We start from the raw sequence: 25,922 nt of genomic DNA, 5'->3' as shown, positions 1-25,922 counted from the left end.
GGTGTTATCTGCGGCGACTCAAGGCGGACGACATAATTTCAATCCAAATCACGAAACAAACATTGCCAGCGAAGATCACACCACACGAAAAATCACATCCTTATTGAGACTCGTCATCACATGTTTGCGCCTTCTCTCATCCCATCCTCCCACTCGGACTTTTTCGTCTTTTCTCACCCCACGAAACTTGACTTCTTCAACATCCTTTCTCATCCGAAAATCTCTCACCTTACACCCAAATTTCACAACCTACGTTAAACTTCATACGACGCCCTCATTTGCGCACGTCATGTCTGACGACAAACCATTCGCGTTGTCTGACAATACGCTTCACATGTCAAACGACGGTGAAACTGCGAAAAAGCGCCAGAGGTCGCCAGGTACCTGGCTGGATTTGACGCAGGAAGATGACGAAATTCGCGCCACTCTTGGTATGCTCCTGAAGAGTGGTCAACGAGATGACGATACTTGCGGAAGTCAGCCTGCTCGACCAGTACTGTTGGCGCAAGCCCTGCGACAATCATGACTACCAGACCCCCGACAGAGAACGCGCTCGATGATACCGCCGTCGACGCCCTCAGCGTCATACAGCCGCGCGTCGCGAATAATGTCTACAAATGGGATTTCGAAACAAATGGGATGGTTCGCAAAGTGCGAAAGCCAAGCGGCCTCGCAGTCGCCGTGGAAGCATACGGCATCCGGTGGATAAGCCTCATTCTAGCTCCTACTTTACCACCTACAGTAAACCAGTAAAAATTCCAATCCGAAAAGAATAGTAATATTAAAAACACCCAAGTAAAAGACAGTAACCCGAACACTCTAACAATAACACCAATCCAACACCCTACACATACAAATCGTGTCACCGCCGAAACCCGTCGACAGCAACCATAAGAAACAATCAAGTCCAGCCAGCCCCAGCGCCAGCTCGCAGAGCCAAAGCCAGAGCCGCAACAAAATCCAACTAGCAACATCAACGTCAATATCGACATGCCCCCTTCTCACTCAATCCAGTCAAGTCAGAAAGGAGGGTTGATGTGATGTGATGTAATATACCGATTACTATACAAGTCCGTCCGTCTTCGCGTCGTCGTATCGTGTCCTGTCGTCTGTTTTCGCCTCCCTCAAACATCCCCTACCAACTAAGCTGAAGCTTTATCCCGCCTCTCCCCTGCTGTACCATTCATTCCTCACGATAGTGCACCTGGCGAGGTATCGTGATGAATTGCTGTGTATGATCGGTCAACGACCTCAATAGCGGTTGGTGTCGATTCACCGGGAATCGGGTCCGTCCGTCAATAGCCGGTACCGACAGACGTGGCGTGGGAATTGGCGAAGAACGCAAGCGAAGCGAAGTGTGGGTGAGTGGATTTGAGCATAGGTGGAATTGAACATGGCCTATTCTCGCAGAGAAAGGCTGTGTTTGTTCGTCTCGTTCGTTGGGGGTGGTTGAGTAGAGTTGAGTTGTAGTATGTCGTTCCGGTCGTGTATGCCTCGTTCTCACATATCCTCGTCTTCCAAACTACCGGAAAGGGCATTATCGGTGTCGTCCTCCTCTTCATCCTTGTTCTTTTTCTCGTTCTGATTCATCCTGATGCCCAAGCCACGATAACTCGCTCGGCTTATCTCGGTTCGGTTCGGCTCGGCTTGATAACATCCACATCCATGTCCTCGTCCTCGTCCTCAGCTCATAGTCATGATCATGATAGGCATAGTACAGTAACAGTCGCAGCCTTAGAGCATGTGAATCCCGCAGTCCATCCAGCAGACCACGAGATCACGCCTCGACGAACATCATCTACCGATACGAGCCCTTGGAACTAGAATAACCAGAATCAGGCGAGGAAGCGCCGCGCGCAGAATGTCGAGAGCAGGCATAACCGACTAGAACGGTCTTTTCTTGGACGGAGTGGCCGCGTTGGCCGTAGGCGGAACAGGGGTCGATGGAGTGTTGGAAGTAGACGCATTTGCAGACGGAGTAGCGTTCGACGACTTTGTAGCACATTTTGTCGAATGTGTAGGTAGGAGTTGTAGTACAGGTTGTGTGGTGTTGTTTGTGAGGTGATGTATTGTGGTGAGTGTGTTGGATGTAAATTGGTATGAAGATAGATGCTGATGCTGATGCAATGCAACGATAGACCGTGGTCGGCAGATAAAGATCACGAAAAATATAGTCGAAGAATATCGAGAGAGCGTCGGAACCAGTCCTGGTAATTAGATAGCGAATGCAATCAAAGAAAAGGACCGTGATAACGAAAGGATGGTCTGGTCTAATGAATATGAAATCAAGAAGAATGAGAATGAGACTGAGAATGAATAATAACAGATGAACTACCGGTCCAGCCGGAACGTTATATACAACACCCATTCTCAAAAAAGCACATTTCCCAAACTCTACTAGACCAGCTAGTAGTGGATCCATTTCCATAGAATCAAATCGAGTCGAGTCAGTATTCCACATCTAACTCCACCAGCTGGTGCAATGACTAGACTGCAAGGCATCCCACAACGGCGGAACGGCCAGCCCTATGGTGGACACCCCAGGCAACCAAAAAGCCAAACTAAAAACTAAAAACGTCCAAGCGGGGGATCCACACTCGGAAAACACCGACGAGATGGAATGATGATCGAAACGCCAATCGGGAAATACGAACGACAGCTGAAGGGTGACTGATGGAGGAAGTGTAATTGTAATCATTTTAATGGGATTATGAGTCGGAGTCCTAACTTGGATTTAGTCGGCGTGGTTTACGGGTACATTCTGTGCTCGTGACTGGTGCATCATGCATTGGGGACTGGATTTGGGTGGTTTTGGTCTCCACTTTTAAGTGAGGATTGAGGACTGAGCCTCTGAGGAGAGTATGGATGTTGCTGTATTTAGTAAGTGGGGATAGTATGTATTTAGTTGACTACAGGAGTTAGTATGGGACCTAGCGATGACATCTTTAATATTCAAGATTTAGTATTCAGTACTTTGTCATCGGCACTCGATCTTGGCAGTGGAATAGTAAAAAGATAGAAAAACTACCTGGACGGTACATAGTATACTGTATCTATTGCAAAAGCAATATGCGACAAAATAATCATAATAATAGACCCTCAATTCAAATCAGGCCACTCTGTACAACCCTTCAGCACCTCACTACACAATCACCCCTTTAGAAACCCTCACCAAAAAGCAAAAAAGAGTCGCAAATCCAAAAACAGGGAATCCACAACCCGTCAGCCCCACGGGGGGAAGAAGGAGGAGCAGGGAGGAGCCACACTATAGTACAGTACTGCGGCTCTCAGCCTTAGTCCCGATAACAGCGTTGCAGGATGCAGGATGCAGCCACAGTGGAACTAGTAGTAGTTCACGTCAGAAGAGCAAAGACTCCAAAGAGTATTTGGATTTGGTTAGTGGTTCACCAGCCGAGTAAAGCGGAGCCTCCCTGTGGCTGGAGGGGTAAGAAGCACTTCCTCGGTAATCGTGTACATAGTAGAGAGTGAGTAGGGGTACTGCTACACGGCTAAGCCGCAAAGACGGTGAAGACACCGTTAAGCCGGGGTGCAGGAGACCAGGTTTTGGCAGAGGGAGTCGGTGTGCAGCTGGTTAGACTGCAGTAGTGTGGACTTAGTCACTAGTACAGTACTTGGTACTCCGCAGTTGGGACTGAACTAAATGCGCCAGACCACATGGCGCGAGGCTGAGAGGGAGGCAGACTGAGTCCCGGAGAAGAGGGATGAGGCTTGGCGAGGGGCATTTACTGGGACTGGGACTTGACTAGATCGAGATTGGAGTTAGTTTGCTTTCGAGTCATTGTATGTGCAGTCGATCCGATGATTTCATGATTCATCGGGCGCTGGCTGTGCATCACTGTGGATCCTCCCGGGCATTTTACGGACTGTACATACTGCACTGGACATTGTACACCGTCTCACAATCCCGAAACCCCCATACTCAAGGCATCAAGTATACTAGAAACCCATCACCAGACAGCGGTGTCTTCTGTTCGTGAATCCATTCATCTCTGACTCGACTTTGACTTCCTCCATCACCATCACCATTTCTGTCTCGGCGGGGCCGTCTCCCCTAGTGGAGTGCGCTAGGCAGCGACGCTCCCGCCATTCAGCTGCTGACGGACAGACCAAGTTCCAAATTCCAAGTTTCAACGGTATATTCTATATTCCGATTTGTTTGGCCTGAGTTTTGCCTGGTTATCCTTTGCGTCAGGGAATTTTGGGTATTGGAATTAGAAATATGTATTAATGTATAGGGCTGAGGGGTGGTGGGAGGATGTGATTGGTTGTTGAAAAGGAAATGCAGAGAAGGAGTGACTAGTTCTAAGATGAAACGTGTATCAGCTGGTGATGGTAGAGACTACTGCAGGGAGGTTAGGTTGGTGTTGGAAACATTATGCAAAGGAATGTCAAGTTTGAGTCATTGTCTGTCAGCTTTCGATACAATATTCATGGTATGTAGATGTAGATTGATTGTATTTCATACTATCTCAAATGCTCCATTATAGACACGGCCTGCAAGTAAATGAGATTCAGTATCTTCTACGAACCCATTCACCAATCTATCTTAACAGGTATGATAAGGACATAAGACTACTCAACCAGACATAACTACAATTCGTACAAGCCACACGGTATACTCCAGGCCCAAGCTCACTTCACCAGCCACACTCGGCAAAAAACACTACTGCGTACAACATAGTAAACATACCCGAACAGACTGAAAAAAACAAAGAAAGAATCCCAAGTGGGATTGATAAAAAATGCTATTATCCATGCATCAATGCATCCATAGCCCAAGGCCAAAGCCAGGGCCACCTTTGAATCAAAAAAGAAGAAAAACGAAAAGAAGATGAGGGCCTAGCTATCATAACGCCGCAAGTAATCATACATGCTCCAGACCCCAAATCGCCCAGATCTTTCAGCTGGCCATGACACTTTCCCCACCCCCTCAGGTGTTCACTTCAGGCTCTACCTACACCCAGGTAAACACTCAGAGGTAATCACCTCATCTAAACACACCCCAAAGCACCAACACTCAACCCACGCGCGAGCCCCAATCTCAACATCCGCAACACATCCTCCCCCCTCGTCCCCTCCGGCAGACCCACCCTCCAATCCCACCCACGGGCCGAACCCGCATGCTTGACATTGGGTCTTGGGACAAGCACGCCCGAACTACCGGCGGACGTAGGCCCAGAACCTGATGCAGAGCGTGTGCGGGCAGACTCGAGCATGTCCGAACCGATGATGGAGAACGTAGATGCGGAAAGGGCGGAGACGGATTTTTTGAGGAGAGCCCGCGGAGAAGGGGGGGGAGGCGATGGGGCCAGTTGCGCTTGCGGAGAGGAGGGTGGAGCGGAAGCATTCTTCGCATTGGGCGTAGACGCGGGGGGTGACGGTTTCGAGATCTTCGATTGCGGAGAGAATGGTGAATTGTTGGGAGACGGTGAGGATGGGGGATGGTTCTGTAAGGATGGTGATGTTAGTAATTTGAACGAATTGAAGAGATTCACGGGCGTGATGATTAAACTCACGGTTGACGAATACCAATGCCTCGCCCAACAACGCCATCAATCCATCCACTTGAACGGCCGAATCACGATCCGGATCGAATAGACCTCCGTAGATATTATCTGCGGCACTACTGATAACCGCTGCAAGAGCCTTGGCTGCTGCGCGCCGACGGGCAAGTGGCTTGAATCGTGGGGACTGGCCTTCCTTCAAGCCCAAAGCCTCATCACGAATCTCGTAAAACCGGCGAAGTGTGGCGTATCCACTGAGATAGAACTGGAGAATGCTGGCGGCTTCCTCGTTGATCGATGCGATAGATGAAAGGCACGTCTTTGGTTGCTGCAGCAAAGACGCGAGCATCTCATCCAGATCGGCGGCGGCAGGGTAGGCACGCGATTGCACCAGACTGAAGGAGATGAGGAGTTCCACAACGGCGCGAACCTTGCGGCGGTTATGGGCGCGGGCATAGCTGACAAGAGCTAGACCGTAGTCTTCGGAAGTATCAGTGGTCATATCACCGAAGCGCTATAAAAGTGATCAGTAACTAGCCACGTTGGTTATCGTGAACAGATGAGATAGACACATACCTCGGCAACCTTACGACCCTGCTCCTCCAGTCCCAGATCCGAGCACAGCACAACCAGCTTATCGAGTTGGTCAATAGTATCCAATGGTAGCTTCTCCACGATCTCCGTAACAGCCTTCCTCGTCATATCTCGATCGTGCAAACGGGCAAGTACTGCGAGAGCCATCTCCCAACCCTCACGAGAACCAGTCTCATTCTCAATAGAACGGCGCTCATGTAAACCGAGAGCGTAGTTTCGCAAAGCCAAATCCCGAGTAATCCCCTTCGGTTCAGACACGTTTCCTTGTCCATATGAAAGAACCATCAAGTCATTCTCGCTGAGACCGGGCATCTTCTGTGGGCTTCCATCCATTAACCAGCCGCCAATATCGGCCACTTCCGTAATTGCTGCCGTGATGCAGAGAGACCAGGTCTGTAGCAGCTCCAGCACACCTTGAACATTTCCCTCGAATACAGAGGCCAGACCAACTTCCAAGCTATTCATAGTGTTCACGCGGAAACCAGTATCGTCGGACGGCTCATTAGTCGCGCTGCTAAACGCCAGATCCAAGCGACGCAAATACGCATTCCGCATGTTGCGATCCACCGCGCGCAGCTGCTGGCGAGATCCACGGGAGCGCTGGTAATCAACACTCGATGTGCTAGTACGGAAAGCACCGTCATCATCTTCCCCATCCCACCACGCTGTCAAACCAATAGTGGCCTCGACCCAATCTTGCGAGTAGGCCTTGATAGTGGCGGTGTCACCAAGTATAATCCGGTACAGTGATCGAAGGCTCTGATAGATCGTCCACGGCACGCGGCTCTCAGCCATGCGCGCAGACTGCGTGAAGCTGACCTGGTTCTGGCCCTTGCCGAAATTCGACAACCCAAAGTTGACAGCCTGGAACCGGTGGTCTTGCGAGGGCAGTTCGGCCTGGTCTCGCTCCTCACCCTCGGCAAACTCTTCGAGGTCGTTGACGGCTGAAAGAACACTCTTGCGGTAGTCGGTCCAATCAGGTCCGGTGATCGCCCAGTCATCGTCTTGGAAGCCGGGGCAAGAGTCGAGAATCTGAAGGGCCTTGTTGACGCAGCGCTGAATATTCTGCAGCTGCATTCCACGGTAGCCGGGCTGGACCAGGCCATCTTCCAAAGCGGATCGGGCATAGTTGAAATCTGCAGAACGAAGAATCTCCGCCGCCTCGGCGAAGCGGCCGCGAAGAACAGCCGCGTTGATGATATCCCAGAAGTTTGATGAAGCAGTAGGGTTAGGCTCCACGTATCGCAGCGCCTGTAGATCGTTGGTCCGAGATGCGTGGTACCCGTTCAGCCAGTCGAGCAGAATCTGTGGAATTGGGGTAGCCACACTGGCACGCTGCATAGCCTTGACCATGCTGTTAGGTGCCATGCGTGCAGCCGGGTTCGAAGCGCTGGCGATCGGAGCAGAGGCTCGAGAAGGATGGTGGATTTGAAGCAAAAGAGAGGCCAAAAAGCTTGCCTTGACTAGCGATGGAGCCTGTTCACCAGGACCAATGCTCGGTCCAACACCATAAGGTCGAGCAATCCCGCTGCGGTCTGCGCAGATATCCCACGTGTTGACAAGCTTATTGGCAAAGTGGGCAAGGACGGCATCGAGGTCAATGTGTCGGTAATCTGTACCGTGCAGCTCGATATACAGTCGGTCGATTGTATCCTCCGTGTTGAGAATCATATCAGCTGGCTCGTCGACTGGCGCCAGGCGGCCTCTGGAAGCCAGGTTGTGCAAAATCGAGGGCATCGCGGAGGCTTTCTTGGGAGACAGTTTCGTCTTGCGGAGTGGTGACTGAGTCGCCCATCGTTCGTCAAGCTTCGGGCGCTTCGCATCGGTAGGATTCGAGTAGATCGGTTTGCGCGCTTGGCCAAACCCGGAGGACTGTGCCGGCAATGGGTTGCCGTAGGTGGAATCCAGGAAACTGAGTCGGTTCGAAGGTTCCCGAGTGCTAAGATCCAGATCGCCTTCCGCATCTTCCTCCTCTAGCTCTTCCTCATATTCTCCTTCTTCGTCCATTTCCTCCTCCTCCTGCTCCATCTCCCCTTCACCGTCGTCCTCGTATTCTTCATACTCCTCCTCCATCTGAGACAAACCGAAGCCATTAGACTGGTCAAAGGTCACGGAACGCCCAATCGAGCCGCCATTCGTGGCGCCACCGAATCGGCCCTGCGACGGTGTCGGTGCGAGCGGTCTCGCGGGAGGTGCCTGTGTTGTTTTAGGCAGACCAAAGTCCGATCCGAATGATGATCCAAAGATACTGTCGCCCGTCTTGAAACCTCCCGACTTGGTGAATAGCGAGTTGGAGGATTGTCCGAAATTGAGCTTGGAATGCGAATCTAGTTGCGATGTTCCAAACGCGGTGGATGGCGGATGTCCTTGCGGCGTGAATGAGTTTGCCGTCGATGGCGGTGGACCGGCGGGTGTCGTGGAGACATTGCTCCAGAAGCTCTGACCTTTGGACTTGTCCGGTGTAGAGGGTGGCGGGCTGGATTCGTAGGGGACTTTGAACGACATGATGGGTGGTTGTGGAGGTCGATCACGGAGGCGAAAGATGGATCAACAGCTTGCTCTCGGCGAGAGAGGAAGACCACTTTTTGGGCCGCAACAGCTGCAGCAGGGAGGGATGGCAGGGGGAATGGCGCAATGAGTGAAAGGTGGGTGGCGCCAGATGATGGGGAAGAGGGAGGGATGGATCGGTGAGTTAGACGCGGTCCATCATCTGGCGATATGCCGGAATGTTTTTTTTTTCTGCTTCGTTTCGTCTTCTTCAGACGCGCCTGAGAAGCGCCCGAGAGATCTCATATCACGTGAACTGACAAGCTCTCCAGGTCATGTGATCAAACACAAAGACATATAAGTCATGTGACCAAAATCGTGTTTGTTATCACGTGATCGTTTTATTCCCCAGTTGCCTCTCTTTGGGGGCCACCGAGCTGATTGGCGCATGGTCGTTCGAGCACTGCCCCTGTAGCCCTGCCAAAGTGTTCTTGGGAGCCTTACCCCGTCATCGAGTTGGGGCCAGTGCGCCCGATGAACCGATGATCTTGACCTGACAAGGTCCTATAGACCGCTGTATGACCTCAGCCTTGCGATGATCCAGAATGATATTATTTTAGCACAAACATCGAGGCGGAGATGTAGCTTTATAAAGAATAGAGCGCCATCGAGGCATTGCTCATAGCAGTTACCATCAATATTAACAAGGACTACTCAGTACTATCTGAAATACTAGCTTCTCATCGGATCTCTACATCAATACGATCTATCAAACTACACCATCAATCTACATCCTCCAATACACAAACCAACCATGTCAGCCCCCCAATCCAAACCTATCGCCCAATTCACAATCACCCGCGGAGTCTTCCGCAGCTCCTACGATATCACAACCGCCGGACAACACGGCCAACCCCACTACCATGTGGACAACTCACACTGGAACCCCGGCAAGCCCGACCTAACCTTCCACACGGGAGCCAACACCACCGGCCCCATCGCGGGCGTCAGTAAATACCGACATTTCTCATCAGACACGGAGATCGGACTTGGCGATCCTTCCCAGCCTCACGCGATCGAATGGTTCCGTCTGAACCGCGACAGCATTATGTCCGGACGGTACTCGATCCGGATAACCCTAGGCACCACCACAGGCAGCAACAGCAACCAGCAGTCGCAGCCTCGCACGTTTACCTGGAAAAGGACACGCTCGCTGAGCAAGCATTCGGGCGGATTGAAGTTGGTGGATGAATCAGACCGGGTAGTTGCGGTTTTTGGGTCCGGGGGGAGTTTTTCCTCGACGACTGGCCAGATGGATATCTACGTGCCGTATGGAGAGCGGTTTCAGCTTCTGGTGTTGGTGAGCGGGTTGGCCTTGCGGGAAAAACTCGCGCGGGCGAGAAACGCTGCAGCAGCTGGAGCTGGTGCTGGTGCTGGTGGGGGCGGTGGGGGCGCTTAAAAAGACCTGAACTTGGATGAGACTACAGTAGTAGACAGTCTGGGCCTGGAAGCCTGGGGCCAGGAAGGCTCAAGGCTGGCTGGCTGGCTGGATTAGTACTGGAGTGGTTTGAGATTTCTGGGAACTTTGAAGCGAGCCGAAGATTCGGAAGAAGGAGGGGGAATCAATCAGGGATGAAGGGAGGCCAATGGTACCTCGGAGGGGAACCTAAGAAGAGCCAAGACACCGTTGGAGTGGGAATCTGCACGTTTATACGAAGTGATGGAACCGACGGAGTGGGGAAAGAGAATTTGGGGGTGTTTTCTGTACGGATTACTGTTCTTGATTACTTTTTGTACTTCTATAATGATGACGAGGGATTTGATGATAATTAACGATAATTAACGCACTCTGCCCTAAGAGAAACTTAGGTTTAAGGAAATCTCAGGGTCCTGCTGAGAGTAGCTTAGTAGGTAACTTTATGAGGTATATACTCGTATAACCTTAAGTCAGGGCTATCTAGCGTAGTAATTTATGAGTCCCATACAAGTACATAGTATGGACATACTGACTAGTAACTATTGTGTGAGTCCATACAAACCAGATAGATGTGTATGACATACCCAAAAGCCCGAGTCCATGGTTATTCCGTACAATCAACTTGTGTAATGTGTGTGTTGCGTGATACCACGAGACTATTAGCCCATTGTCATATTCCCATTCGAACCAGCCCCCCTCTCACCCCGGCTTCTTGCATGGGGCTCGGGTCCAATCACGGAGTCGCGGTGGCATGCCCAGCACAATTAAAGCCCAGCCGGTCCAACCCTAAGCACCTAAGTGGCCCGATGGAGCAAAAAAATGGAGCAAATCGAGCAAATAGCAGCAATACCAAGGGAGGCAGTGCTGGCGAAGCGAAGCAAGACAATGTTTCACAACGGTGGACAAGCCTTTTTCGCCGTCTGTTTGATCGACAGGGTTCGGCCCTTAGATAAGCGGCCCCCTGATGCTAGTCCTACATGGTAAGCGTCTAGCCTAGTCAGTGTCTACAGTAGTCTTGATTATAGTACATATGTAATCAATCAGTCAGTAGGTAGTTAGTGAGGCTAGCCTAGGTGTAAGTATACTCCGTAAGGTTTCTAACAGCCTAGACCAAAATGGATGATAATTTACTCCGATTTACTATTTTTTTGTTTTTACCTTCCAGTTTCCATACGAGGAGTGTCCCTCCCGTCGCCGGGGACCCCGTTTTCTTTCACGATGAATCCTGTTGCCTACACGCCTTCACCACTCGAAAGCACCAAAGCTGTGGGAATTTTAATTTTTTTAAATCACAATTCTTTTTTTTTTCATTTCATTTTCTTATTCTGTAGAAATCAAGCCTTTGTTTTCCTTCGTACATACTTCCCACCCTCTCTTTTCCCTTTTCTCCCCTCTCAAGAGCCTCAATTCTGTCTTCCCCGGATCATGGCGACCATTAGACCGCTTGCTTGTTGTGCATGACCATATGGCGCTCCGTCGACCTCATCGCAAATCCCGCCACGGCTGTCTGGAATGCAAACGCCGACGAGTCAAGGTATGGACTCGCGTGATGATCTTGAAATTAACAAATTCGAGAAACATCCTTGCTTTTGTTTCTCGTAATCTTTTAGTCTGGTTAGTTTCTAACAACGGAATGGTTTTTACCCCCTTTTGCAGTGCGATGAAGCCAGACCAACTTGCTCCAATTGCGCCAAGCGCCACTCGGAATGCGAATATGGCTCCTCGAGCTCCTTACTCTGGGCAAATGAAGAACCAGCCGTGGCTCGGCAATCATCTCGAGCATCGGGTTCAGACAGCGGCCATCCAAGCGATTCAATCCTGAGTAGCCCGCCGGCCGACTCGCTCGGCATTCTGGGCCGGCTCAGCGGCGACAGCGTAACCGCGGCTACGACGTCCACGTCGGCGTTGAATCTGCATGATTTAGAACTCATGATGCATTGGTGTAATGACACCTACCGCACGCTCTCCCGAAATGATCGCACAGATCTAGTCTGGCGTAATGTCGTGCCCGAAGAGGCACTGTCGCACCCGTTCCTGATGCACGGCATCCTGGCGCTCTCCGCGCTCCATCTCGCCCGAACGGGTCCCGAGCCATCGCGACGCGCAGCATATCTCAATCGCGCTGTCACGCATCAGAATCAGGCTCTCGCTTTATTCCGCGAACTTCTTGGCGATATCAATGAGTCCAATGCCAAGGCAATGTTCGCTTTTGCCGGGATCGTCGTCGTTTATACTTTCGGTTTCCCACACACACCCGATGTGCAGGACCCGTGGACATGCGTGGACGATCTGTACCAGGTCCTCGTGCTAACCCGCGGCGTGCAGCAGGTTATCCGCTCGCCGGCGGATTATCTCAATCATAGTAACTTCGCGCCTATCCTGCAAGTAGAGGAAGTGCACGCCAGACTCCCGGATGACGCCACCGCAACTATAAACAACCTGCACGAGGCGAATGAAGTCTGTGGTTCACGTGACCAATCACACGAAACGGAGGTCTATACAGCCACTATCGATAATGTGGCCGAGATGCTCAGCTGGGTGTATGGTGGGATGACGTCTAGCGTAATTGCCGGTCGGTGGGCTATCAAACTGCCTCCGCGCTTTTTGGAGTTGCTTCGTGAGCGTGAGCCAATGGCGCTTGTTATGTTGGCTCATTTTGGTGTGCTGTTGCAGTTTCTTAAGCATCGTTGGTGCTTTGATGAATGGTGTGTGCGCGTTGCAAAGGCTGTATGGATGCTTCTAGATGACCAGTGGAGACCGCTGATTCACTGGGCGATGATCGGTATTCTAGGTGAGAATTATCTGGAGAAGATGGACACTCTGTGAGAGTAATCAAAGCCGGCGTGACGCAAGACCGCGCTGGGTAGCTGTGGGGGAAGACCTGCAACCGCAAGGCGTCCCATCACGGGACATGAGCCCGCAAGGCACGCCATTCTGCGAGATGCAACACCTTGGAGCACTTCATGACTGTGATGATCAGAATCATGACCATGCTCTATCACATTTCCTTGCATCATGCATGATACATCGTCCTCGACACTCGGGCACCACTGGATCCGCCATTGACCATTCCAACACATTCAGACTCGAGCAGACAATGGACCCTACTAGGAGGAGTCACTTTCATCACAAACATCAACACTTCATGAAAACAACCTTTACGAAACCCCCTTGATCTCTCTCCACGCCCTGCATATACCACAACACGCAGACCCAGCCAGTCTGGCACACAAGTACCACCCTGCTCTGGTCTTGCGACGGGAATTGACTTGTCAGTGTGCAAACGGTTAGCAGTCCGCAGCGACAGCGGGTCTGGCTTGCCAAGCTGAGCAGGACGCCGAAGAAATCGACCTTCAAAGATCTGGGATGATCTGCTGTCCCATCAATCCAATCTCCCATCAGGAAATACTCTTCCCACCACCCACGACTACAACATTCATTCAGCGAAGCAGATGAGAGTGAAGGAAAGGAGGATCCGAGCTGAGAAGCGGTTCAGTTCGGGCATCGTCCAGGAGGGACTAGTTGTATAAATCGGACAGGAAGCGTCGAGGCTGCTGTTGTTGTCTCAGTGATTTCGAGGATTGGACTTGATTTTTGTTAAATACCCCCATCTCATTCAATTTCAACATTAGATCTGTAATTTGTTTCAGCACTGCCTCAACTAGTTCCTGGTTGTCTCAGATTAATATCGAGACGCAGCAATATCACCTGACCACAGCACCCAAGTAGGTATACATACTCCATAAAGCAGTCCGTTAACAGGAACCGTCGCATAGATACAATACCTCGAGTCTCCACGCCGTTAAAGCTTCGTACCCATGACCGTAAAAAGCTTAGTGTCGAAGCTTGTCGCGGGGACCTGGACCTGGAGCACATCCCGGGGGGCTCCACACTCGGTTCCGAGGATTTTTGTGGTAGGACCAGTCACCGATGGGATCTTTCTCTTGAGAGGGCACGTTCTCGTTTCAAGGGCTGGGTGTGGTTAGATTCCAGGGCTGTCCATTTCTTTTTTGACAGGTTAGTGGATGGTATTTGTCGAGTTTTTCTTCTAGAAGTATGGATGTATTGTATATATTGTATGTATTGTTTCGGACCGAGAGATACCCGAGGGTGGATGGTTTGACTTGAGCTTGATTCTGAGCCTGAGCCTGAGGCATGGTATCACTGTATTATAAGTTGACTGGAGTCGGACTGAGAGGAGTGTCAAGTCCCATAGTTCATAGGTTGCGTATGCCAAGCTTTTTGTATAAATGCCTTGGCACTGGGCAACGGGTGTTTCACCAATCCACATTTATGTTCACAGTGACAGTTTGGATTCAGGATAAGCGACCAGGAAAACTGAGAGAAAAGAACAGCATAGAGCTTTTAAGTAGTGACTTCGAATCATTCTGCGTCCCTGAGGCAGTGGTTGCCTAAATTCATAGTGTTGTGTGGCAGTGTGGCAGTGCAAGTGGGTTTCATAGTATAGTGACATGCGTTATAGCCGGATTGGAGATGGCTGTGCTGCGAAGGTAGAGTAAAGCTCGAATCATATCTCAGAGAGATGGATATAAGACATAATGCTTAAGTTGACTAGGTTTAAGACTGTCTTTCGATTGGGTACTGTTGAATTAATTGGTATAAAGGCTTTCTCCTCGGGGGAAGTATGTTGATTTCCAGAAACAAACTATGTACACAAACTCCATCCATCATCCGAATAGATACAAGCTTTGCGTGGTAGCTACACCATCTATTATTTACAACTTCGCCTGTACATCTCCATTCTCCAAAACATACCGATACCTCGCCTTCCCATCATGCATATCCTTCAACGCCGCATTAACATCCTCCATCGGCCTCTTCTGAATCCACGGCAAAACCCTCTTCTCCGCCGCCAAAGCCAACATCTGCCTAATATCCTCTGGCGACCCAATATTCGACCCAGTCACCTTAACACTCTTCTGAATCAACGACCACGCCATCAACGGCGGCAACGCATCCTCCGGCGCCCCAACCTGCACAAACACACCATCCCGCTTGAGTAATCGCAAATACTGACCCAACGGCATCCCAGGCCCAGAAACAGTCGACAGCAGAATATCAATGCTTCGCGAATGCGTCTTCGCCCACCCCTTTTCTTCGCCCGTGGCGATGAACGCATCCGCACCGAGTCCCTGCAGCGCATCGGCTTGTTTACTGGATGACCGCGATATAGCGACGACCCTGTCCGCGCCGAGCGCTTTCGCAAACTGAACGCCCAAATGGCCCAGTCCACCGATCCCAATGACGCCGACGGTTTTACCAGGACCGGCGCCGTATTTTCGCAAGGGCGCGAAGACAGTCACGCCACCACATAGCAGCGGCGCGGCCTCAGCGCTCGGTAGGGTATCAGGAATTTTGAAAACGAAATGCGCAGGTCCACGCCACCGCGCCGCAAAGCCACCGTACGACTTGCTCTTATCCGGGTACCGTCCGTTATACGTGCCCGTCATGCGTGTGCAGTAGCTCTCTTCGCCGTCGGCGCAGGCCTCGCAGTCGGCTCGGAGACATGCGCCGCTTTGCGCGCCGACACCAACGCGGTCGCCGAGGCGAATCGATGCTGATGACGGTGAAGACGTGAGTGTGGGGACGCCGGTGCCGACTCGTTCCACTATGCCGATGATCTCGTGGCCGACTACGCAGGGGTAGTCGGTTGGGCCCCAGCCGGAGCGGAGGGTGTGCACGTCCGTGCCGCAGATGCCGCAGTGGGTGATGCGGATTTCGATGTCGGTGTCGGCGAAGGGCTTGGGGGTGAAGGTTGTGTAGGTGAGTGGGTTTGTGGCGTCATGGGCTACCCAGCCTGTAAAGGTCTTTGCTGGGGGTCCGGTGGGTGGAATAGTCATTTTGAGCAGTAGAGGGTAGGTAATTGAGGGTTGGAATGTTGCGATTGAATGTAGGGAAGATTGTGTTGCGCTGTGGGGTTGTGCGGAGAACCTCGCGAGAGAATGTGTGGGGAGATAGGACTCGAGAAGAGGACGGATTCGAGGCTAAAAAAAGCATAGAGAGGAAAAATTAGAAATACCAGGCCATATATGGGTGAATAGAAGAACAGGTAGGAACAGGACGGGCGATCTCAATCGGCCGTGGCATCTGAAGAATTGCGGAGAACCGAGCTCGAAACGAGCCGAGGTTGACTGAGCTGGATGTGGGTGCAGCCAACTCTGTACTAGCACCTCGACATAAACCTTGCCACGAGCATTATCCTATGTGTAGTACATGTTCACATTTCGAATATCGGATTTGCTAGTATAAAGGTGAGAAGATAGCCGTATGGATAGGCTTCGCTTGACATATTTCTGGAGATTTGTAGACTCCCTGCTAAATGGCCGCTATACACGGATGTGCTCCCTGCATCTTCCTTCCACCATAGTAGATGGGATCAAGTGGACGGACCTACTGATATACCAGGTTCTTGATATGCGATGCCTACATTTTTCCTCGTCAGATCTGGTGTTTTCGTTGAATCGCGATTTTTTCGTTCGATCTGATTTTTCATCGTCACGCATTTGCATTATCAGATCCTCTCGCAGCTCCTTCATACAATACCTCCGAGTTTCCTCGTTCCCCATTTTTTCGTTGAATCTCCATTTTCTTTTGTTTGTTCCGATCTTTCTGGGTTGATCCGAACTTTCCGTTATCAGATCCTCTCGCACTACCTAGGGTTCACTCCCAGGCCTAGTCGCAGTCAGGAGAGTGATAGGTAGAGGAAATAGAGGGATCAGGCATGGAGGGCTGTTTGAAATCAGACTGTAATTTTATTTCTATTTTGATTTAAGTACCCTTATAAGTTAGTTAATTATGTTGGTTTTTATTAAATTTGAGTGTAATTCGCACTTGGATAGAAGATAGTAAATTTTTAATTAATTTAGTAAGGATGAAATAGTAAAGGAGGGTGTATGGGAAAAGGGGGGGGGGAAGGAGCTGCGGGAGGATCTGATAATGAAAAAATCGGGCTTTAACGAGGAAAACCGGAGGCATCGTATGCTAAGTGCCACTGTTGATCACTGCTTGTCTTGCGCTATAGCAGGATAGTAGGAGCTGTGAGAGGACCTAATAGAGAATAAATTAGATGAAACGAAAAAAATTGGGACCGAACCCTCTGTTGACCACTGCTTGTCTTGTGCGGTAGGAGGATAGTAGGAGCAAGAGGATCTAATAGAGAAATTGTTAGATTAGACGAAAAAAACCGGGACTTAACGAGTGAAACAGGAGGTATTATATATTAAGAACCTTTGTGTTATGAATCTCTGTTGACTACTACTTATCTTAGGCGATAGTAGGATAGAAGGAGCTACGAGCTACGAGAGGATCTAATAACGAAAACATCAGATTAAACAACAAAGATCGAATCAAATGAACAGGTGCCATGGGATCTAACGAGGAAAACCGGAGTTATCGCATACTAAGAGCCTCTGTTGACCACCGCTTGTCTTAGGCGATAGGTAGCAGGATAGTACCGGAGTCAGGTATTTAGTAGGAGCAATACTGTGACGGTCAATGAGTCCAAATTCACATTAGCAGATGTGGACATAGAGGCTTTTAATAGCTTACTCGTGACGATTATAGCTTCAATGTATGGTTCCATTGCTCTTGTAGACCTAGCCAAAGAGCCCAGGCGGTAGCACAGAGCGGTATGATGTGTGATGAACCTACATATAGTATAGGCATATAGTAGAGGTAGGGCGGTAGGCGGCTAGAAAGTCGGTGACTATGCTGCGTCAAAAAATCGCTTTCTAACCACTGCGTATCAATAGTCCGCTGCAACCATCCTGCTACCTATCGCCCAAGATAAGCAGTGATCAGTAGAGCTACAAGTTTCCCCAGGCTTGGTATTATCTCTATATATACCAGATCTACCTCCTACGATTACCTGTACAATAATGGATGTATCCATGGATAAATTTTCATAACCGAACATCATGACAGCACAAAACGAAAAGCGGCGACTCCATAATTACAATGCTCGATCATCCGAAGTATATGTACAGGGTGTAGATTAGATGGAAAGTAAGTATCACTCCCCGTTAGCCAACTTCAGTTTTCCTACCGCGATGGGACCCCCATCAAATCTTCCAGTTCATCGCTCGTCAGAGTACTCCGCCGCCGAGTACCAGCCCGGCTGTAGGCCTTCTCTGGCCGACTTCGTTTTCGCGACTCGCGCTCTTTGCGTGATTGCTCCGCCAGACGGGCTTCGTCTTCGACGGCGGCTAGTTTTTGGGAGACGCTTAGTTGAGGGTCCTTGGCGGTGGTCTGCGGTCGACGGTGTTAGTATTTAATGTCGGTTTCTTTCTCGGCCATGGGGCTTACTCACCTGGCGAGTTGAACTGGTTTCGGTCTTTCGTCGCGATGGCCGTCGAGTCACAGCCTCCGACTTGTGTGCTTTGATTTGAAGAGTTTCCTCGTCTTGCGTGCTGGGCTCACAGGGTGATCCTTGGAGGCCTGGGGTGAAAGAGACTTTTCGGAGCCGCTTGGGCCTGGCTGTAGCATTGTCACTGCGCTCTCGCAAGGCCCGATCGGACCGCTCGGGCACTTTGCGGATCTTGGATCGAGTCTCTCGCGTGTTCAAAGTCTCGGGCTGCTCTTGACCCCGGTCCTCAGTCTCATTCATTTCTCCCTCCGCTTCTTCCTCTTGCTGGTCCTCCAGAATCGGTGAGATATTGGTCGTCTCTAGCCGGCTAACATCCTCGGTAGATGTAAAGCTCAGATCCAGAGTCATGCCACGCTTGAGCTCTTCCACTCGCACCGAGTCACCGCCATCTGCCAGCCGTCGCTGCCACCCGTCCATCATGGTGACTGCTTGCTTCCAGCGGTTCTCCATCTTCTCCCAGCCTTCGCGCAATCGTCCAATCTCCCGGTCTCGGATCTCAACTTCTTCCAGTGGCACGAACGAAGGATTGGTCAAGAGTGTCCGCAGATGGTCCAGAACGGCGTCCATACGTGTAGACAGCTCCTCGCACGATGTAGGCAGTGAGGTCACGGCGGAAGCCGACTTCTGCGATCCAACGCTGGTAGCCATTCCAGAGACTTCATCGTCACCGTCCTGCTCCTCTGATTCCGGCAACCCTTGTAGTTCCTTCAGTGTTGTCAGGGTGTTTCGCGCAAGTTCAATCAGGGTATCGTTTTCATCGCTGAGGTTCTGGCATAGCTCCGTCAAGAATTCGGTCGTCTCCTGTTGTAAGCTGTACCCGGGATCGTGGACTCGCTCTCCACCGCTGGCTCCCAGTTGCGACCCCTTTGCCGCGGGGTTGATGTTGATTGTAGTAACACTCAACCCCTCACGCTTCCCTCGTTGTCGCTCGGCTAGGTGTGATTTGAGCTTCTGCATTTCAAGATCTCGCTTGCGGATATCATTGGCGCATTGCGCCCGAACTTGTTGGACGGTCGTTTTCATGCGTTGGACCTGTTCTTTGAGTCCGCGGATCGTGGTTTCGACACCTGACATATTTGACTTGATCGCACGCTCCGAGGCTTCCGCCAAAGCGAGCGATCGCGTTAACTCGGACGCTTTCATTTTTAGTTTCCCCTGTGAATCAAAATATTATGAGCTTGCTGGTCGCCGTCTCGCCGTGGAGGTACTGTACATACAATCTCCAATGTCTGCTCGGACTCGCTGGCACGCAACACTCGAATCGTCGTCGCTAAGCTTTCACGGTGCTCAGCCTCACGCTATCAGAGCTGTTAGAATGGATGCGACACAGAATAGCAAGTAGCGACTGACGTCTCTTCTCAAAACCAGATCGTTGACCAAGTTGATAACCCGCGCCATCGTAGCATCGATGCCCCCCTCATGGTTGTCGGGATTGGCGAAATCAATCGCCTGACCACTCTTCAACAGGCCCCGAGCCAGCAGGAGATTGTTAACATAAGTCGACGCGGCCTGTAGATTTTGCGCCTCCATGTCGGGCCGTTGCTATTGCGTAGAGCTTGCGATGATCCAAAGCGGAAGAAAGTAAACATGGGCCACTCCGGCGGGGCAGAGTAACAAACAGCGCAAGGGACCCACAGGGCACGTGCCGATCACCCAGACGCGCTTTCGAAAGGGCGTTTCTTCGTCACTCGCGTCGATACTTAGACTCGTGTGTCGAGTCAAAGGGTGTTTTCAGAGATTATGCGCAATCAAGTATCAGCCTCACAGCAAAGGGGCCAGAAACTGTACCAGAAGGGGGACTTTAAGGGCGCGATTGTGGCCTTTGGAGAGGTAGCCCCATTTTCACTCTAACCTAAATGGGCAGCTCATGCTAATAATTGAGATTCTTAGGCATTGCGACAGCCCAATGTGGATACCATTGGCATTTTGGACAACAGATGTGCTACGTACTGCAAGCTAGAGCAGTATGACTTGGCACGTCGTGATGCGAAGCAAATGATCAAAACGTCCAAGGATGATGAACGAGTAAGCATGTCCTGTCCATTTGACTCTATATTGTCATCTCATGATCGATCAGGGATACATGCGATGTGGCAAAGTGCTTCTGCTTGAGGGCAAGCCAGAAAAAGCCCAGGAGATCTACGCCTATGGCTTGAAGATGCTCCCGAGTGAGCATCCACGGCGAGGGGTTTGTCACCAAAAATGAACTATATCGATCTTGCTATACTGATCATTGTAGATGCTGGAGCAATTACACAAGAAATTGGAGGATCGCATGCTCTTAAACCGACATGATCCCTTTACTATGCTGCCGCTCGAGATTGCGGTACTAATCATCCAGCAATTTTCATTCAAGCAGATTGTGTAAGTCGTCATGGTCTGTGGATCCAGCATTGTTGACCCTGTCTTCTCACATTCATACGCAGAGGGATATTACGTGTCTGCAAAGACTGGGAGCGATTTTTCGGCTCCATGACAAATCTGTGGATGCACATCGACCTCACTGGAGCTCGTGGAAAAGTCCCCTGGACTGCAGTCAGGTCTTACATTCGCCGTTCCAAGGCAATGCTTACACATGCCACTATCAAAAACCTATCTCCAGCGTCAACGCCCAAGACATTGGAGTTCCTAAGTCGCTGTCCCCGACTTGAACATCTCGAGCTCTGGGTTTCCCACGACTGCAAGGACTTTTACCAGAGATTCAAAGGCAGCAAGAAGCTGAAAAGTCTTGTCCTTTCAGCGGACATACTTGTTACTCATGAGTATTTTGGCAGGTTGATGACAGATCTGCCAAAGCTTGAGCGCATCGCGCTATGGAACCTGACGAGTTCAAACATAGCCTTCTACGGTCCCAGTCAGTGGCCGAAATGTCTTCCTAATTTGAAATGCATCACGCTAGCCTCGCGGCAGAGCGCGCGCCAGCAAAATTCACATGATATCCCTGTGTTATCTGTGCCGGGGCTGCTAGAGGTGAATCAATCCATGGACTGGCCCGTTTGATCAATAACTAAAATTATCTCTAGAACCGCGAATCTCCTATGTTCCCAAACTTGAAAGAATTACGCCTTGACTATGACCCAGAGGCTCACCGCATATACACCTTTCCTGATAGCGCAGACCGACATCTTCCACCTCTTCGCCGGCTCGAACTCCGTGGGAAAACGATCGAGCAAGACTTCTGCGCCATTCTTCCGAACACCATCGAATACCTCCATGTCCAAGGTGGATCAGCGAGACGACCTACATTCCTAGAACTTCGAGAAGGAACGCTCCCGAATCTACACACCCTCATTTTCATAGACACGGGATTTATTTCACCCCAAACCCTCCCCGTCTTCCTCAACGACGCCCAGGCTACAGTTCGAACCCTCTACCTGAACGAATGCTTCAACCTCAAGATCTACGATCTCTTCGACATGATCCAGAACACAGAGGTGCCAAACCCCGAGTTAGAGAAGATGACGGAACTGAGCGTGACCCATATGCGTGGCGTGGATGATGTCGCAGCGCGTCGTATCTTCACATTGCTCCTTGAGTTGAAAGTACTCAACCTGTCCTACACGCAGATCACGGGTGTGACTATTCGACTTTTTGCTGATGCCCGGACTTCTGAGTCTCGGGAGGGGGCTAGGCTTGATCGGTTGGTTGTGAGGGGGTGTGAGGGTGTGTCTTCGGATGCTGTTGCGTATGGGCGGGAGAGGGGGTTGGAGGTTATTACTTGAAGCTGGAGACCTCATACAACAGAACCAACCCCAAGAAAAGCACGATTCTGCCTTGGAGGCTCGTGATCGTCGAAGAGATCACAAATGTATGAGCTGATTGCCGCATGTTGTGCCAGTCTTGGCTCTAATCACGTCCACTTGGGGAGCCGGTTTTCTCTGATCTGGAAATCCATACCCGATCAAGTCATACTATCCCGATTGAGCCCTCCCTTCCCTCGTCGGGTCATACTCTCCTCCGATGGGCCCCAAACGCCGTGTGTGTTGATGGTTAATCACCGGTTGGGGTAATTGCAGCATGGGCACGCCGTGAAACCGTACAGTCGACGCTTTTCTACATAGCTTTCTATCTCCATCTCCCTCGCGGAAAACACAAGATAATAGTGACGATCCATTGTGACCGAAGCCTTCCTACTGGCCTTTTAATTCCCCGTAATACTTTTAAGACGAAGGAAGTCCATCAATCATCGAGCAATACAGTAGGTACCACACAATTCCTAAAAGAAGGCCCTTTACTAGGCTCAAAACATCATGAAAAACATATATACATCATCAATTCACACCGACATTTTGTGTCCAAAAAAGAAAGGGAAAATAATCAACAAGCAACTCAATCTCAATCTAATATCTAAACCCCACGCTCCTGGCACCACCGCTCCACCTCCTTGGCCAACTTCTCCTTCTGATCACGCACAAGCTCCATCATAGGCTCTACCTGCTTCCGGTGCGAGGCAATCAGATCCTCCTGGCCATTAACAATCGTCACGCCCTCCTTCGGCGCGAGATAGCGATCATAAATAGAAATCATGAGCTCCATGACAGCTGAGAGCTGGTTGGGCAGCCACTACACAACAGAATTCCTTATTAGCGCTTATTTCTCTCGGCATGGATGCATTCCAGGCATTGGGGTGCTTTATCTTGTTACTTACCGTAACGATAGGACTACCACCGGTAGCAGTAGGATGAGGCGTGCGACGAATGATATACTCGCGGGCGAACAACCAGTGACGCCAGCGGAAGCTGCGTACGTGATTGAGGGTCCTGAGGAAGAGGACGGCTGTCTCGGAGTCTTGCACGGAGTACTCCTGGACGCCGATTTCCTCGGCCTTTTCACGGACGTAGGTGAGGAATTCGCGGTGGGGGAGGGGGCGGTAGGCGCGGAATTCGTGGAGGATCTTGGTTAGGGGGGTGGAGGGCATGGGGATTTGGCAGAGGTGGTCGAGGAGGGGGATCTGTAGGGGTAAAAGAGGTTTGTTAGTGATGTTGGGAGGAGGGGAGGGATGTATTAGTGGTGGTGGGTTCACGTACAATGCTGTCGTTGGCACCGCTCTCGCCGCGGAAGGAGAGGGGCTTGTTATCCTCGCAGCCATCGTAGATGACACCGTTCGGGAACATGGATTGATTGGTGATGCCGAAGATGAAGACGCGGAAGGAGAGGTACTCTGCTGGCTTGGAGTTGCCCCACATGTCTATTGTGATGTTAGTATTGTTCGATGCGATGCAGTAATGTCGTGCTTGGTTGAAAGCAACGGGATCATACCTTCCATGGAGGCCTCAATCTTCTCCATGGCCTTCAGGATCTCACGGAAGCCATCGTTGATGTCGGGGCGGGGCCCATGCTGCTCAAGAGTGTCAATGACCTTGAGAGCACCGGCAATGAGGGAGCCGGTCTCCTTGACCATGTCGACGTGGGTCAGGATGAAGCCAGCCTCGGAGCTCTTGGGGTCCAGGCCACGCTCGAAGGCGCGTACCAGACGAAGGTTAGAGTACTCTTCCAGGCCCTTGGAGTGATCGGCGAGAGTATAGTTGAAGAGAGCATAAGAAGCAGCATAGGACATGAAGGGGGGTAGGTCCAAGCTATAACAAGGTTAGCATATGTTGTATGATGATACATGAGTTAGGTGATGTAAGTAAAGGTAGACCATGGACTGATGATAGACCATAGGAGTGATGAAGGGTTAATGGAGTAGAGAGATTGAAGGAGGGTGACATACATCTCGGCACAGCGATACATAGGGCGAGCAACACTCTTAGGCAGGAGCTCGCGGCCAAGACCATAGCCCTGGTCCGGGTTCTTGCACCAGTTCTCCCAGCAAGGCTCGAGGAGGTAGGACGAGGCCAGGAAGGTATAGTCACGGAAGACAGCAGCAATGGTAAAGCGATCCCACTCCCCATTAGGCAGCTTAAGCTTCTCAACCTCATCAGTTAGGTCAGTGAGCTCGGCCTCAGTAGCAGGGCCCAACTCGTAGGTAGCCAGCAGACCAGGGGTCCCATCGAGCTTCACGACGGGGAGACGCTCGACCAAAGAAGCAAGAGCCTTGAAGACTTCGGGCAGCTCTGTGGGGGCAGTCTGGTAGGGCAGGAAGCCAGTGGAAGTAGTGATGGTGAAGGGGTCCAATGCATGAGACAGGGACGAAGGGTCATCATGAATATGGGGGAACCGCTTCAGGGTAGCAGGGGAAGGGAAAGGAACTTGACTGCGAGTCATTGTGATGATGGAAGGTAATACAACCAAGAGCCGATAACAGAAAGAGGTATAAAGGATGAAGGTGAAGGGCAAAAAGTGCCTAAGTATGGGAAGGTTTAAGGTGTGAAAGTGGTATAAAGGCTAAGTACCAGGGCCAAACGACCAAGTCAGGAACCAAGTGACCAAAGAAAATGGGGTAAAAAAGTAGAGATAAAAGTTCAGGCTTCTTGGAAGATGGAAAGAAGAATGGAAAGAACGAGTATTTGGGCGGGAAAGGAGGCGATTCTTATAATACTCAGAGGCCGGTATCAATTCCGGCCTCAAGTCCACCATTACGAAATTGAACACAACTTAGCGTGGATCCGGTGACATCGTGGAATGAACTGAGTTTTGGGGGTCTGATCATCATAGAGATAGTTGATGCATACTCCTACCATGCTCCCACGGCGAAATCTGATATTTTGCCATCCTCATGTCCATCGTGACGCTCTATACAAACGCCCAGTGAAGGAGGGCAGCAAATGGTCACGGGAACACGCTAAGCCCATTCCAGCAATCTCTGGGGAGCCGCTCAACCATCCATTTCGCGGGGTCAGCACTTAAATATCCGATGAACTATGTCTCGATCGATCCTATAGATGCTTCTGGATTAGAAATTTGCCACAGTCATCCCTGAATAAGGTCAACATGGGAGGTTTCTCTTCAAGCAGGTCATGATTATACCTCTATATTCCAGCCAGTGCCAAGTTGGTAGCCCTAGATCCCGCAATTTGATTCGCCGATAAGCCCCGTTTAGACTTTCCTAGCGCCCGGAGGCCGGAATTCAGCCGGCCTCCGATAATAGCCGGCCTTTGCTAGGTGCATCGGCCCGATTTGATATACTTTGATCAAACTGTACGACAGAGGGGAAGCAATCTACACTCGTAAATAAAACAGTCTCTTAAAATGAGCGATTGAAAAGACGATTGAACATACCACATATTGTTACAACCCAACTAAAGGAGGTACAGAGAGCAAATCCGAAGGTCTGAACCTACATAGAGATGGTCTGAAAGCCATATGAAACAGCAAACCAAAGAATCACTACTCATACAAGTACAGAAAGAAGAGTCTGGAATTAGAAATCTGGTGGGCAGAAAAAATATACTATTTTATCATTCCCAAAAATCGAGCATACGGAGAAAAAAGAATTGATTGATCGAGGATAGAGAAAACGGATGCTTGCACGGTTTGGCTGCATATACTCCCGAGTAAGGTAGCATGCTAT

The 25,922-nt window shown here is 50.6% G+C and overlaps 10 protein-coding genes across 10 annotated transcripts; 5 read left to right on the top strand and 5 right to left on the bottom strand.

The window, feature by feature from the left end:
• Positions 1-289: 289 nt before the first annotated feature.
• On the top strand, positions 290-753 carry N7473_006772 (uncharacterized protein; the record flags this gene model as incomplete). The annotated part of the gene is made up of 2 exons (XM_057152712.1): positions 290-431; positions 482-753. 2 exons carry the CDS (start codon positions 290-292, stop codon positions 751-753), a joined length of 414 nt encoding a protein of 137 aa, XP_057007050.1.
• A 1,045-nt stretch (positions 754-1,798) lies between these two features.
• N7473_006771 (uncharacterized protein) lies at positions 1,799-2,005 on the bottom strand (the record flags this gene model as incomplete). Its single annotated transcript, XM_057152711.1, has 1 exon — positions 1,799-2,005. One exon carries the CDS (start codon positions 2,003-2,005, stop codon positions 1,799-1,801), a length of 207 nt encoding a protein of 68 aa, XP_057007049.1.
• A 2,743-nt stretch (positions 2,006-4,748) lies between these two features.
• On the bottom strand, positions 4,749-8,624 carry N7473_006770 (putative nuclear pore complex subunit Nup85; the record flags this gene model as incomplete). The annotated part of the gene is made up of 3 exons (XM_057152710.1): positions 4,749-5,468; positions 5,538-6,039; positions 6,102-8,624. The coding sequence occupies 3 exons, from the start codon at positions 8,622-8,624 to the stop codon at positions 5,179-5,181; spliced, it is 3,315 nt and encodes a 1,104-aa protein (XP_057007048.1). The 3' UTR covers positions 4,749-5,178.
• Positions 8,625-9,420: 796 nt separating this feature from the next.
• Positions 9,421-10,065, top strand: N7473_006769 (uncharacterized protein; the record flags this gene model as incomplete). Its single annotated transcript, XM_057152709.1, has 1 exon — positions 9,421-10,065. The coding sequence occupies one exon, from the start codon at positions 9,421-9,423 to the stop codon at positions 10,063-10,065; it is 645 nt and encodes a 214-aa protein (XP_057007047.1).
• Positions 10,066-10,902: 837 nt separating this feature from the next.
• N7473_006768 (uncharacterized protein) lies at positions 10,903-11,206 on the top strand (the record flags this gene model as incomplete). Its single annotated transcript, XM_057152708.1, has 2 exons — positions 10,903-11,063; positions 11,188-11,206. 2 exons carry the CDS (start codon positions 10,903-10,905, stop codon positions 11,204-11,206), a joined length of 180 nt encoding a protein of 59 aa, XP_057007046.1.
• A 342-nt stretch (positions 11,207-11,548) lies between these two features.
• On the top strand, positions 11,549-12,909 carry N7473_006767 (Zn(II)2Cys6 transcription factor domain-containing protein; the record flags this gene model as incomplete). The annotated part of the gene is made up of 2 exons (XM_057152707.1): positions 11,549-11,617; positions 11,740-12,909. 2 exons carry the CDS (start codon positions 11,549-11,551, stop codon positions 12,907-12,909), a joined length of 1,239 nt encoding a protein of 412 aa, XP_057007045.1.
• A 1,910-nt stretch (positions 12,910-14,819) lies between these two features.
• N7473_006766 (NAD(P)-dependent alcohol dehydrogenase) lies at positions 14,820-15,944 on the bottom strand (the record flags this gene model as incomplete). Its single annotated transcript, XM_057152706.1, has 1 exon — positions 14,820-15,944. One exon carries the CDS (start codon positions 15,942-15,944, stop codon positions 14,820-14,822), a length of 1,125 nt encoding a protein of 374 aa, XP_057007044.1.
• A 2,048-nt stretch (positions 15,945-17,992) lies between these two features.
• Positions 17,993-20,013, bottom strand: N7473_006765 (uncharacterized protein). The gene is made up of 4 exons (XM_057152705.1): positions 19,820-20,013; positions 19,687-19,767; positions 18,413-19,624; positions 17,993-18,351 (listed from the first exon to the last, which is right to left on the bottom strand). Exons 1-4 carry the CDS (start codon positions 19,997-19,999, stop codon positions 18,145-18,147), a joined length of 1,680 nt encoding a protein of 559 aa, XP_057007043.1. The 5' UTR covers positions 20,000-20,013; the 3' UTR covers positions 17,993-18,144.
• Positions 20,014-20,168: 155 nt separating this feature from the next.
• Positions 20,169-22,191, top strand: N7473_006764 (Leucine Rich Repeat domain protein; the record flags this gene model as incomplete). The annotated part of the gene is made up of 6 exons (XM_057152704.1): positions 20,169-20,299; positions 20,360-20,494; positions 20,547-20,657; positions 20,709-20,833; positions 20,896-21,439; positions 21,493-22,191. Exons 1-6 carry the CDS (start codon positions 20,210-20,212, stop codon positions 22,189-22,191), a joined length of 1,704 nt encoding a protein of 567 aa, XP_057007042.1. The 5' UTR covers positions 20,169-20,209.
• A 625-nt stretch (positions 22,192-22,816) lies between these two features.
• Positions 22,817-24,676, bottom strand: N7473_006763 (indoleamine 2,3-dioxygenase family protein; the record flags this gene model as incomplete). Its single annotated transcript, XM_057152703.1, has 5 exons — positions 22,817-23,032; positions 23,118-23,420; positions 23,497-23,657; positions 23,729-24,045; positions 24,183-24,676. The coding sequence occupies 5 exons, from the start codon at positions 24,674-24,676 to the stop codon at positions 22,817-22,819; spliced, it is 1,491 nt and encodes a 496-aa protein (XP_057007041.1).
• Positions 24,677-25,922: the final 1,246 nt, after the last annotated feature.

Source organism: Penicillium subrubescens, assembly GCF_028828155.1.
Source record: "Penicillium subrubescens strain IBT 31985 chromosome Unknown utg000005l_segment0_segment0, whole genome shotgun sequence".
NCBI lineage: Eukaryota > Fungi > Ascomycota > Eurotiomycetes > Eurotiales > Aspergillaceae > Penicillium > Penicillium subrubescens.
The sequence above is the reverse complement of the archived record's forward strand: the minus strand, read 5'-3'. Positions and strand labels throughout refer to the sequence as shown.

Bases quoted from the DNA above. Each gene is read 5' to 3' on its own strand.
- N7473_006765 (XM_057152705.1), bottom strand. From the start codon at position 19,999: ATGGAGGCGCAAAATCTACAGGCCGCGTCGACTTATGTTAACAATCTC. The intron at 19,768-19,819 runs GTCAGTCGCTAC...CAGCTCTGATAG, and splicing joins ATCTGGTTTTGAGAAGAGAC to CGTGAGGCTGAGCACCGTGA. The intron at 18,352-18,412 runs GTGAGTAAGCCC...CGTCGACCGCAG, and splicing joins AAACCAGTTCAACTCGCCAG to ACCACCGCCAAGGACCCTCA.